This window comes from Balaenoptera physalus, assembly GCF_965194825.1.
Source record: "Balaenoptera physalus genome assembly, chromosome: 13".
NCBI lineage: Eukaryota > Metazoa > Chordata > Mammalia > Artiodactyla > Balaenopteridae > Balaenoptera > Balaenoptera physalus.
In genome coordinates this window covers 71,652,073-71,665,887 of record NC_138892.1, presented here as the reverse complement: position 1 = coordinate 71,665,887, position 13,815 = coordinate 71,652,073, and the positions used below count along the sequence as shown (strand labels likewise).

At 42.1% G+C, this 13,815-nt stretch overlaps 2 protein-coding genes across 14 annotated transcripts in view; one reads left to right on the top strand and one right to left on the bottom strand.

The window, feature by feature from the left end:
* YAF2 (YY1 associated factor 2) overlaps positions 1–3,257 on the bottom strand; it is a 66,270-nt gene extending 63,013 nt beyond the window's left edge. For 2 of the 7 annotated variants that reach the window (XM_082422658.1, XM_082422657.1), the window contains exons 1-2: positions 3,048–3,252; positions 2,475–2,600 (exon numbers count right to left, since the gene is read on the bottom strand). In XM_082422658.1, coding sequence (XP_082278784.1) covers positions 2,475–2,513 — 39 coding nt within the window. In that variant the 5' untranslated portion in view covers positions 2,514–2,600; positions 3,048–3,252. Of the gene's footprint in view, positions 1–513; positions 892–2,296; positions 2,322–2,474; positions 2,601–3,047 lie in introns of those variants that run through there. The other 5 variants (XR_014252843.1, XM_082422659.1, XM_082422660.1 and 2 more) reach the window with 5 other exon arrangements.
* A 78-nt stretch (positions 3,258–3,335) lies between these two features.
* Positions 3,336–13,815, top strand: part of PPHLN1 (periphilin 1) — a 250,861-nt gene continuing 240,381 nt past the window's right edge. For 4 of the 7 annotated variants that reach the window (XM_082422631.1, XM_082422630.1, XM_082422635.1 and 1 more), the window contains exon 1: positions 3,336–3,548. In XM_082422631.1, the coding sequence (XP_082278757.1) occupies positions 3,452–3,548 (97 nt within the window). In that variant the 5' untranslated portion in view covers positions 3,336–3,451. The remainder of the gene's footprint in view (positions 3,549–13,815) is intronic. The other 3 variants (XM_082422632.1, XM_082422644.1, XM_082422629.1) reach the window with 2 other exon arrangements.

Here is a 13,815-nt window from a genome sequence, read left to right as displayed (position 1 = left end):
CCTCACATTTGGTGACTAAGACAAAATCAGTTCAAAGGTGAGTCTGACCTAAAGGATTCGAGTCCTGTTTGTCAGTCACACAAACAAGTAATTAGCAAACTGCATCCCTCTGCTCTGCAGCTATCCAGTCCCTGCTTTCGTAACTGCCAACCTTATTCTTGAAATTACCCTAACTGCTAATTAACATGTCAGTCGTAGAGAATTATTTCTTCCAACTACTGAAACTTTTGATTCTCCAGTGTTATGTAGTCCTTTAATCCTGTTTTTCTAACATTACCAGAGAGACAAATATTTTGTGGTGCAATCAATATCTGCCCTATTAACAGTGCCCTGTTCCATTGTTCTACCCAAACATGGATTCCACTCTGAATTTCAGAAACAGTGGGAGAAAAATAACAGGTAACAGAGAAATTAGAGCTCTTAGGTTTAACTTAGGGCCAAAATCAAAAGAGAAGAGACAAATTCAGAGAGAGGAAGGAAGAAGCTGAGAGGGTCGTAGTGTAGAACACTTACTTTTAGGAACAGAGTGTCCCTTAGACTTCTGGTGAGTTGCCCAGAGCCTCTTCAGTTTCAATCCAAATGACAATGCTTCTCTGAGTCCTTCTCAAGTAATGTTTCCACCACTAAAAATTGGATCTATAAGAGCTCAGATGTACTGGTAAGAAATGTCAGGGGCCCCCATGTGGGCCTCAAGCCTCTTTTAAACTAGGCCCACTTCTCTGTCCTGGGCCAACTCCCCTGTGCACTATATTCCTTCTTCTTCCAGGTGCCAGGTATTCGGCCTGTTTCTTCTCTTCTGAGCTGCCACCACCTACTCTATTTCTCAGGGTTCCTCTAACCCCAAGACTGGCTGTGGAGTAGGACACCAGCTTCCCCCCTTCCTTGCTGTCCCTGCAAATAAACATATAGGCTCTTCTAGTTTCAGTATTTTTCTAATGGCTACAAGAAAATAGAGAGGGAACAACAAAAAGCAACAATATCGCACCAGAGATTAAGATTATAAAAACTGTCTCCACATTAAAGTTCCTGCCTTTTCTGAAAATTGCTTATTGAGCGTTTGAAAAAGTACAAAGTACTAACATAGATATACAAATATAATCTAAACCAAATCCAACCTTATATAGACTTAGAGATACAAAGATACTCTGCTTTTCAAAATACTTAAATCACGGGTCCAAAAATAGTTACCACATTCATTTTAGCAAATGGTACTTCTTTCTTTTTAGCATGTTCTGTTATATTCCCTTGAATTTAGTAGCTGTTTGAAAATTTGCTCTTTAAAGGACATCATAAAAATACTTAATATATTTTATCCAATGTAATGAGAATTAATATACGAAAAGCATATTGTGGTTTACAAAAAGACAGGTATGTCAAAAGCAGCTAGCTTCACGCAGATCTTAAAATTTCAAGTTTTTGACAACCATTTATGTGTTCACATTTAAAAATTTAATAAAATGCTATAAATGGTGTTTAAAAATCTGGATATCTCATTTTTAGGAATCTAACTCCTACTGAATATATTCCTCTAATGTTACTATTGTATAGCCCTTTTTAAAACAAGAGTATATCGCATTAGTATACTCGTGATAGTCCAGTTTCTAACAGACTTTAATCAAGAATATATGTCATCTAAATATTAGGCCATAAATCACAGTAATTAAGTGCTGGCAGATCAAGAATGCCACAGACTTTGAATTTCCTGAATGATTTTCTTTATCCACTTAATACACTTAAGTGGTTTTTTAAAAGACTCTTATCATACTGTAAGCTTACAATAAAATACAGACCGAAAATAAGCAGAGATCATTTTATCCCATTTGTATAGTCTAACAGATTGCCATTTAATCAAACTAAAGATATTCAGATACTTTCAGGAAAAATGTGTCCCTGTGACTGGGCTCACCTCCAACTATTTATTTATACAATATTAGAGAACTTGGGATTAAAAACACTACACAAACCGCTGATCTGACCCTTCCAGACGTCTATATAAAAAAAAAAGGAAGCTTAATCTGTTGTGGATTCTACAATCAGATACTTTTTTGAGGAACGACATTAAATGACATCTTCTGCTCCTAAAGAGGATTTCATGGTTTTTCTTTGATTCCTGCACACTAACACAACAATGCAGCCAACGTTATTACATCCGGACTGTGTGGTGGGGAAGGGGTGGGGAAGGGGGGGGCATTACACCCAGCGACACGAATTAAATCGCAGTAGCTAATGCCTCCCTTAAACAATTTATTCTCTCTTGGCAGCAAAAAACGTTCCAGCCTCTTCAATTACCCCTCACCGCAAAGCATCACTTGGGTCGCGATCAATCTGACCCAGTTCCTATCGCGGCCACCACCTCAGGCTCGTCTCCGCCCGCCAGGTCTGCCAGTGTCACGGGAGGGGGCGGCGGCCGCAGGGTCGTCCTCGGCGCCGCGAGCCGGTGGGCGGGCGCCGCGCGGGGCAAGCCCGGGACTCACCGGGTGGAGGTGCCCTTCCGCACATCGCACATCATGCATTTGAAGGCCTCGGCGCTGTTCCGGAAGGTGCAGACGCTACAGTCCCAATAACCCTCATCCGAGGACGGCTTCGGCTGCCGCTTCGGCCTGCAGGACACAACCCGGACACGACGCGGCGCGGGGTCACCAGCGGGCCGCGCCCGGGCCCCGCGGCCGCCCCGCCTCGCCCCCCGCCCCAGTCCCGCTACCCCAGCCCTGCAGGCCCCCAGCGCGCCAGGCTCCGGCTCGAAGGGGGAGGGGAGTCAGGAAGGCGGGGGCGTGAGCGCGGCCGCAGCAGCAGCAGCAGCAGCAGCAGCCGCCGCCGTCGCCGCCACCGCCGCTCGGACACCCCGAGCTGCCGCTCCGGCCGCCGCCATCGCGACTCCATTGTGGGGCGGCCGGCGCCGGCCCCTCACGCGGCAGCGCTCGCGCAGCGGCGGCACCGCCCCCGTTTTCGCCCTGCTGCCCGGGCGGCGAGCTAGGCGGCCGCCCGAAACCCGGCGCAAGGGCCCCGCCGCCTGCACAGTCCGGGCCCGGGGGCCCGGGCGCTGTTACCTGGTGGGGCTCTTCTTGTCTCCCATGGCTTGGCTACAAACGCACGCCGAGAGTCGCCGCCGCGGCCGTTCTGTTTGTCAATAAGGAGGATAATAAGCCGGGCGGAAGCGGGCGGGGGAGGAGGGAGGGGGCGGGGTAGGCCGCACCGCCGAGCTCCGGAGCCGCCGCCGGATCCCACGCAGCCTCCAGCTGTCGGGGAAACTCCTGCCTGGGCCACGTGACCCGCGTCCACCAACCAGCGGCCGCGCCGGAGACTTCAAACGAGGCCAGCGCGGCCCAGCACTCGCGGCGAGTTCGCGGGCGGCGGCGTGGGGGTGGCCGCCGCAGCCTCAGGCGCGGTCACCGCCTCTCCGCCCGGTGCCGCCCGCTTCCTGTCGGCATCCTGGGAGCCCCTCCAGCGAGAGATGCTCTGTCATCCTGCGCGAAGCCTGGTCCAAGGCGGAGGCCGGCGTTCAGAGGTCAGCCCGGCTCCGGAGGAGAGTGCGCGACTGCGGTCTCCAGGTAGAACCGCTTTCCGGGCCTGGGCGGTCCTTGGCGTCTCAGCCCCAGCCCGAAGGATACCCGGGGGCAGGCGGCAGCCACCAGTGAGCGCCATTGCTAGGTGCCTTAAGCCACTTGGTTTTGTGCACACGAATGCTCTACCAAGTAGGGATTGTCGCCCTTAATTTGGAGGAAACGAAACCGAGGCTCGAGAGGTTAGATGACTTCCTCTATATTACCTAATTAGAAAAGGATAAAGCCAGGAATCTAACCCTGGTTTAATTCCAAATGCGCTCTTCTCGCCTTCCAGGCCTCTACAGTAGCTGCTTTAAAAACAAACAAAAACAAAAAACACTCATAAAACCTTTTTTCTTCTTTGTAAATAACGAGGCTGCATGTGCCCTGAACGTTGTTAAGAAAAGAATACTTTCCTCCCAGGTCTCATTACCTTAGCGTACTGGATACCCTCGTGTTGTACTGGAGTCTGGCAACCCATCCAACTGGTCTCTGAAGCTCCAGCCCCACTTCCTCAATCTATTCAGTAATTCACAACCAGATTAATAAAAAATGCTGGTAACATTATGTCACCACGCTGATCAAGAACTTTGCTAAGGCTCTGAGACTCCTTAGCCTAATAACACTTTTTACCACTATGTGCTGGCACTTTGTAAATCTCTTTACACAAATGCATGTTTTAAAGGGCTCAGAGTACTATGCAAATGTTCTCATCAACTAGCCTATCCCTACATTTGAAAGACAAGGAATTTAGGGACCAGGTTAAATGTTTTATTTAATGAACTGGCCAGGATTAGGGCTCAGATACTCTGTAAGTCTTTCACCAAGTCATGCTTGCTTTCTTTCTTTTTTTTTTTTATTGAAATATAGTTGATTTACAGTATTAGTTTCCGGTTACAGCATAGTGATTCAGTATTTTTACAGATTATACTCCATTATAAATATAACAAGATAATGGTTATAATTCCCTGTGCTGTACAATATATCTTTGTTGCTTATCTACTTTATACATAGTAGTTTGTATCTATTAATCCCATACCCCTAATTTGTCTCTCCCTGCTTCCCTCTCGCCTTTGGTAACAAGTTTGTTTTTTATATCTGTGAGTCTGTTTCTATTTTCAAGCCCTGCTTTCTGATTAACCAAATCAGGTTTGCAATCTACAGCCGTTTCTGAACTCATCGCACCATCTGTTTTTTGCAAGCATCGCTTCTTAAGACTCAGACCTCAATTCAGAAACCCAGAAACCATGAGGAATATGATTAAGGAAAGCCTACAGAGATCTAAGGCCTGGTCTTCAATCTCTCAGTAATGTAATAGTAAATTTAGGTAAGTCACTTCCTTTTTTCCATCTGTAAAATAAAGGAGTTAAAATTATTATCTCGGGGCTTCCCTGGTGGCGCAGTGGTTGAGAATCTGCCTGCCAATGCAGGGGACACGGGTTCGAGCCGTGATCTGGGAAGATCCCACATGCCGCGGAGCAACTGGGCCCGTGAGCCACAGCTACTGAGCCTACGCGTCTGGAGCCTGTGCTCCGCAACAAGAGAGGCCGCGATAGTGAGGGGCCCGCGCACTGCGATGAAGAGTGGCCCCCGCTTGCCGCAACTAGAGAAAGCCCACGCACAGAAACGAAGACCCAACACAGACAAAAATAAATAAATAAATAAATAAATAAATTTTTTAAAAGGCTTCCCCCCTCCGCCCCCCCCTGCCTTTTAAAAAAACAAAAACAAAAAACTATTATCTCAGTTCATGTCCCTTCCAAGTCTATGGTATTGTGATGTTTTTAAATTCCTCAACTGGATGGATTATCAAGGAGATTAACAAAAATTGGCCTACTTGCAAAAGTGATGGCAACAAAGTTTTTTTTTTTTAAATTATGAGTGGGTGTCTTATTTTTAAAATTTTTTTTGTTTATTTATTTATGGCAGTGTTGGGTCTTCATTTCTGTGCAAGGGCCCTCCCTAGTTGTGGCAAGCGGGGGCCACTCTTCATCGCTCTGTGCGGGTCTCATCGCTCTCGGCGGCCTCTCCTGCCGCGGAGCCCAGGCTCCAGACGCGCAGGCTCAGCGATTGTGGCTCACGGGCTCAGCCGCCCCGCGGCATGTGGGATCTTCCCAGACCAGGGCTCGAACCCGTGTCCCCTGCATTAGCAGGCAGACTCTCAACCGCTGCGCCACCAGGGAAGCCCAACAAAGTATTTTTAAATCAAAAGAAAAGCAAATGGAGCACTCTAAAAATCCCCAACGTGCAAATCACCATTTCGCTAGAATATACCATCCACCATTATAAAGTAAACTCCACCTCTGAATCATAAATTCAAGAAGGGCAGGAACTTTTATTCATTGTCTTCATCACTGCATCTCCAGCCCCTAGAATAGTCTGACACATAGTAGGCAGTCAGTAAATATTCTCAGAATGAATACATTTACCTGTGTCACAATTCTACAGTGAGGTATTTTTTTCATACCAGGATTTACAGCCTGTTAAGCACATTCCGGGCAGTGGATCATCAATCAATCACTGCTGAAATTTACAACTCTCCAAACTGTACTTTACAACTCTGCAACGTAGTCCCTGTAGAAGAACCAGAAACCCATTTTCTGCGAAGTACCAAGGCATATGCCCTTGCACTGTACCCACTGCCTCTCATTTATTGGTGCTTATCTTAGAAAAACCCCTTCCTGTACTAGGCTTCCATGGAGACAGAGATACAGGAGCTACTTCTCCTACTTCACCACAAAAATCACACCTTTTTCCTAAAGTGTTTCTTACCTGTCTGGAAGAGTGGCTGGCGGAGAAGAGAAAGATCCTTGTCACTAGATGGTGCAGGTTCTTACCCATTCATGTATCCTTTTAGTACATCACCAGAGTTCAATACTTTAGACATGCAATTCACTAGGGTCACTTGTAAAATGGTACAGTTTAACAATAGTTTTTAACCATTTAACAATAAATTCTTGAAGTTTTCTAATGCTATACCTTTTAAAAATTAAAATAATCCCTGGATTCCTTAGTGGTCCAGTGGTTAGGACTCCACGCTTCCACTGCAGGGTGCCGGGGTTCGATCCCTTGTCGGGGAACTAAGATTCCGCAAGCCACATGGCACAGCCAAAAAAAAAAAAAAAAAAAATCCATGGGCCATCAATATAATAATACTCATTTCCATTCTGTTATGCTTCCAAGAATGGTAGAGACTGGAGAAGTTACTGAAACAGTGCATGGGCTCCTGCACACAGGATTCTGTTCTCTGTGGAGGTGATAAAAAAAGATTGAGTGCACCTGTCCTATATCAAGAAACTGACCTTGGATCCCAGAGATCCCAGGCTGTTCTGATTAGTCCTGAGTTTATATCAACAAGGCAAGCATAACAACAGCAATAAAAACTATGTATTAAAGTTTTGTATATAGTTATTAGGCAACAGGAGCTATTACCTGAAATGAGAAGTACCATCTTGTTTATCAACTGGAATTTGAGGGAAAAAAATGGTATAAATGAGGCAGAAATAAGCTACAAACCTTCCCTGAAAGAACTCAAAATGAAGTATAACAATAGCAAACTACAATTGTAAAACCAATCACATTTTAAAAGGTTGATTGGTTTTTGTTTAGTCGGTTGGTGTTTTGCTTTGTTTTTACAAAATTGAGATACCTTTATTGATTTTTGTTGGTCATAAAAATTATATGTTACCAGTTGTATTAGCTTCTGGGGTGCCAAAACAGAATACCACAGACTGGGTGGCTTAAGCAACAGCAATTTATTTTCTCACAATTCTGGAGGCTGGAAGTCCAAGATCAAGGTGTCAGCAGGGTTGGTTTCTTCTGAGGGCTCTCTCCTTGGCTTACAGATGGCCGCCTTCTCTCTGTTTCTTCATCTGGTCTTTCCTCTGTATGTGTGTCCTAACCTCATTTTCTTATAAGGACACCAGTCATATTGGAGTAGGGCCTAACCTAAGGACCTCATTTTATCTTAATTACCTCTTTGAAGACCCTGTCTCCAAATACAGTCACATTCTGGGGTACTAGGGGTTAGTGCTTCAACATGAATTGGGTTGGGGGACAGAATTCACCCCATTACACCAGTGAAAAAGTTCAGCAAAGATTTTTTTAAATTAACATATCCAGCACATTCTTTTAACACTACTGATACAGATTCACAGTCCTCATCTGAAACCCTTAAAGGCTGGATATGTTTCATAAGTAACACATTTGGGATTTTTCAAAAGGCAGTATGGTCCAAAACTGTGTAATTACCTAACACTCCACGTGGGTTCTGAAACAGTGACCTATAATCAAATGCATTAATGTTTCTGCAAAACATATAAATATTCACACTAAGTGGAAAAATAAAGTCTGTAAGTTACTTCACATCAGTTCTACTCAGGTTTTACTGCTAAATTATTACAGATCAGGCAAAATGTGAAAATGCTTTCAATTTTCAGTGCTTTTAGATTACAGAATTGTGGACAAAGGATTGTGGATCTGTAAGAATTTGAGGATGAATTCAGATTGAAAAGGTGACCCAAAATTTCATTCCTAAATGCTCAGTGGTCCTGCCTTGATTTGGTTGCTGAAATTTGCATTAACTTTAACTTTTGGACATTGAACTACTAAGAGGTGCTCTCAAGAATATTCTGGGTTGAAGACATGTCCTTCCTACCCTCACAGTGTACCAGATACCCAATTTTCCCTTTGTAATCAGGATCAATCTCTCCATCCAAAAAAAGCTGGTCTGCTGGCTCAGTAGCATGAGGAGCACTAAATGCCCAACTGGCAGTTTCATCTTCCAATCCAGTAGAAGAACCATGTTGTGGCCCCTTTTGGAAGCATTCTTAACCCAGGAATCAAGATCTCCAGATCAGTAGTTTGATATTAGGAGGATGGAAAGCAAAAGTTTTGCAATCAGGTTTTTACGTATAATAGTGAGAAGAGCCACTCCCACTTTCATCTTTTTATTCCCGTGTTTAGTCTGGCTATGGGAGAGACAGCACCACACACTGGGCTCTGATTCAAAGCATATATTGCATTTTAAGATGTAAGATGTGGATGATGTAAGATGTGAAACCACATTCTTTCTGGATGTTGTCTTTAAACTGACTGAATCTTGAGTAATCCACTCCACTGTTCTATCCGGCCAGGCCCTTAATCAGAAGCAGTGTTGTACAGAATAGAATGAAAATGAATAAGGCATTTTGTGAGTCCATGGATGGTGGTGCCCGCAGAAGCATTATAGGCAGGGAGGGCAAATCTATATCATATATATATATATATATATATATATTCCAGTGAAAAGATCTCTGTCCTCTTGCATGAGGGAAGTAGTCCAATATAATTAACCAATCAGCAGGTAGCTGGTTTGTCCTCCAATGAAGGGTGTCAAATAGAAGACCCAGTGTTGGTCTGTGCTGTTGATTAGTTAGGCACTCAGCACTGACAATGTAACAAGACTACGAGGTCAGCCTTGGTGAGCAGATAATATTGCTGAGCCCATGCAGAGCCTCAATTTCAGCCACATGGCCACTTTGCACCTGGGTCCATTGAGAAAGCACTAGGGTGGCTGGGGACAGTGGCTTACAGACATCACGAGAGCATCATTTTGTCCACCTGATTATTGAAAGCCTCCTCTTCAAGTGATGCCCTTTGGTAAGTATTTGCATGGAACATAAATATCTTCATATACCCTGTGCCTGTTCTGAGAGGTCTATCCATATACCTCTTCCCCAGACCTTCTTGTATCAATTTTCCAACCTTGTCCTCTCCAAGTCCCTGACAGTCCAATCCAAATGTTAGCAAGTGCTCACGAATCACTGAAGATCCATACTTCTGATCATGTTTCAGTCCAGACAAGGTGGACAGTCCAATGTGTTGCTCTTGATTATGCTCGTTAAGAGAATTTCCCTCCACTACTGCCCTCCAGGGCCACCTCTTCCTTGGAACTGTAATGATACAACCATCCAGCTTGATGCCAGTATATCATGAAGAACCATTTGTAAACCAGTCCTGGGTTTTTCACCTTCCTCCTCAATAAACCAGTTATAAGAAACTCCCATAAGGCTGTAAATATAGATTGAAGGAGAAGAAGAGTCACTGTTGAAGGACTCTTCATGCAATTACTTGTGTCCTCCATCTTTGCTCAAATCCAATATCTTATATACAGTTTCCACTTGATGATAGACTGCTGCCAAGCACACTCAGCCTTATCATTTGGTGGTCCAAATAGCACTCATTTCATAAAAGGAAGCTCAGTTATTATGGTCACTTGATGTCCCATGGTTAGGCACTCAGTCTCTACCCAGGGCTAAATAGCAAGACTGGAGCTCTTCCTAAAAAGGAGAATAATTATCTAAAAAGGGAACATGGATTTTTCTCCAAAGCCCTAGTGGTCTGCACTGTGATTTCCCTTTGGTGCAAAGGATATCTGCTTACTACATAAGAGTGAATATTTTATATGTACAGCTAATTGAGTATTAAATATCACCATTCTTATAGATTTTTTTTCTTGTTAAAAATTTTTCTTGGGGACTTCCCTGGCAGTCCAGTGGTTAGGACTCCACGCTTCCTTTGCAGGGGGCATGGGTTAGATCCCTGGCCAGGGAACCAAGATCCTGCAAGCTGCACAGCGCAGCCAAAAAAAAAAAAAAAAAAAAATCTTTTTGTTAAAAATGTTTTCTTTGAACTTACGGTTACCGAGGGGAAGGATTGGGGGAAGGGATAGTTAGGGAGTCTAGAATCAACATGTACAGATTGCTATATTTAAAATGGATAACCGACAAGAACCTACTGTATAGCACAGGGAACTCTGCTCAATGTTATGTGGCAGCCTGGATGGGAGGGGAGTTTGGGGGAGAATTGGATACATGCATATGTATGGCTGAGTCACTTTGCTGTGCACCTGAAACTATCACAACATTGTTAATCGGCTATGCTCCAATATAAAATAAAAAAATTTTTTAAATGTGTTCTTTAATCTGCTGGTCTTCAGTATTTTGTTTTGGTTTCTATTCTCATTGTTTTATGTTCATTTTTCCTTATGTTTTCCTTCTTTTGTTTTCTACAGATACTGCCTTTTTCAATTGTTCTTTTCCAAGTTTTTCTCTTTTATTTTAGTTTTCTATTTGACACACTTTCTTCTCCTTAGGTTTCCTCTTCTTTCCCAACTCCACTTTTATCTCTGTATTTCCTTATTAATTCTTTTTCATTTCTACTAATTCTTATTAGCTCCATTTAAAGTTTTTAACACATGCCCCTGGGATAAGTTTTTTATATTTATCGTCATAGATCTTACAGAAATTCAATGGCAAAATTTACAGTCTATGAGAATATTTAATGTAGTATGGTGGGATTAGCTGTTGAGAAATTCGTAAGTTTGATATTCCTAGCAATCAGAGGGTTCAAAACTGAAATAGTCTTTGTTAACTGCAGTCATACTGCATCACTAACTCTGTTGGGTGCCCTCACACATCTGCATCTTTAATATGAGAGGAGTGCAAGGAAAGCAACTCCATGTGCATATCCTATAACCAAGTAAGTTAATGGTGTTGTATTTATTATAAAAAGGAGCATGTTAATAGACTCCACAGTTGTAAAGATTTCATCCTCAATCATATATGAAGTAATTTGATAGACTTCCAATACAAAATATAAATACTATAGCTACACTTAGAACCCCTAGTAAAGTCAAATATATTTTAAACATTTTTATATTAACATGTTTGGCCCAGAAAAGTCTACTGTAACATCTGAAAATTTTATTAAGCACCCCAAATCTTTCTGCCAATAGCACAAACACAACTGCAATGTCAAATTTCTCACTAGTGAAAGTAATATTTCCCTGAGACATAATCTTGGAGACAGATGTTTAAGGAGAAACTTCAATCTGTTGTCATATATCTTCATATGAAAGTGATTGAACTAGCATCAGTTTTTGCAGTAATATAAATAAAACTCCAGCAATTCCTACAAGGATTTCTTGCAGCAAACACATTGCCATTTAAACAGTACATTTCATTAGTATATTCTCAAAACAAAAGTATATCAGTAATATACTTAAGTAACATATTTTACATGTTATTTATTGCTTCACATTTCTCAGATTAAATATATTTTTAAATTTTAATATGAATAAATTTTGACAATAAGCAAAACAAAACTGTTTGCTTAACCAGTGGTTAAGGGCATTATCCATAGGCAGTTTGCTTGAATTCAAATTCTGGCTCTGAAACTTACTAGCTGTGTTACCTTGGGCAAATTACCTAACCTGTCCCTCAGCTTTCACATCTATGAAATGGAGCTAATAATATTAGGTATTTATAGGATTATTATGCAGGTTAAACAAGTCGATATATGTAAAGCCCTTAGAAAGGAGGCTATTTTTCTGAGGTAACAACAGAATGGCTAGAGCCAGACTAACAGTTGCTAATCACAGCTCTACAATTTACTACTGCCTGGTTAACACTGGACAAGTTATTTAACCTTTTTGTACCTCAGTTTCCTCATCTATAAAATGGGAATGATACTAATACTTGCCTCGTAGAATTATTGTGGGTTGATATACATAAAGTACTATGGTTAGTACACAGTAAACTGTATATAAACATTTCTTTTTACCAGCAGCTGAATGCCAGTGAGGGTTGAAAGCCCTAAAAACTTAGTGGAACTTTTAGGCAGCCCATCCTCCCTGGACCCACTGATACTCCTATGTGGTAACCAGGCCAAACACAGGGATTTCTTCTGCTCAGGGTTCCCTGTGCACTTCAGACAACTAGAAGTTTACAGATAATAAAAATTATTTATCTTTTAGATTAAAACAGCAAGGAGAGAGGTATATAATCAGCTGAAGGTTGTAACATATTTGAGTTGGCTCTGGTTTTCCTACTCTGGAACTGTTTTTAATCTAGTTGTTTTGTGGTATCTAAATATATGTCAAATGATTTATCATTAAGCTTCTCTGGTCCTCAATTTTCTTACTTGTAAAATGAGAGGATTGTACTAAAATATCTCTCATGTCCCTTCCAGGTATAAAATTCTAAATTTCTAGCATTCTATCCACATAGTGTAGTCTGAGAGAGAGATGGAATCTCAGTTGCTGTTTGAATCAAGTCCATAGCTTAAATACCACTCAGTGTTGGTAGCAGCTGCCTAAACTGTAGGTCTCTACAAATCCTATAATTTCTTGTTATTATGGAGAAAAAGTACCAAAGTTAATTGGAATGTTTATAATGTAAGTATTTCCATGACTAAATTGCTATAAAACTCCTGAACTACTTTGGAATAACAGAATTTTATAGGTTTGAAAGTTTCTAAAATCCTTAAAAATCCAACCTAAGTTTTAAGTTTAAATGAGGAGATATACATATATATGCACACACATATATATTCTTCACACAGTTAATACACTTTACAAATGCTAGATGTGATTTGTTTTTAATAATTTTATTTATTTATTTTTGGCTGTGTTGGGTCTTCGTTGCTGCGTCGGCTTTCTCTAGTTGCGGTGAGCGGAGGCTGCTCTTCGTTGCGGTGCGTGGGCTTCTCATTGTGGTGGCTTCTCTTGTTGTGGAGCACGGGCTCTAGGTGCACGGGCTTCAGTAGTTGCAGCACACAGGCTCAGTAGTTGTGGCTCGCGGGCTCTAGAGCGTAGGCTCAGTAGTTGTGGCACATGGGCTTAGTTGCTCCACGGCATGTGGGATCTTCCCGGAGCAGGGCTTGAACCTGTGTCCCCTACATTGGCAGGCAGATTCTTAACCCCTGTGCCACCAGGGAAGTCCCTAGATGTGATCATTTTAAAAATCAATCTTGTCTTAACTTATTTTAGCAAAAGAACTTCATAACAGTTTATGGAGATAGAAACCTCTGGTTATTTAAGAAGCATATAGAAGTCCTTGATTCTAAACTGACATCAAAGCATTTCTATGTGATAAGATGTCCAAGTAAGATTTCATGTATATGAAGTCATGCCAGTTGCTAGGAGGATAAGCAGCTTTACTTTGATGGTTTTGAGTTTCCACATTTGCTTTCAGCTCCTCTGCTAGTGGCACATACTGCACACCCACCCCCCCCACCTCCCAGATAAATTTCTCTGGTGTTTTTAATAGCAAGGCATTTTTTCCACTGCCTTTTAGTTTTATCAGATAGCAGAATAACTAATCTGTTGGCAAAATTTGTTCATATATTATTATGGCTCTTAGTATGTCATATAGTGGTTAATTCTATAGTATTCTTTAAAATATGGCTTGGGTTTATCGTTGCAGTAGTATAGTGATCCACTTACCAATGC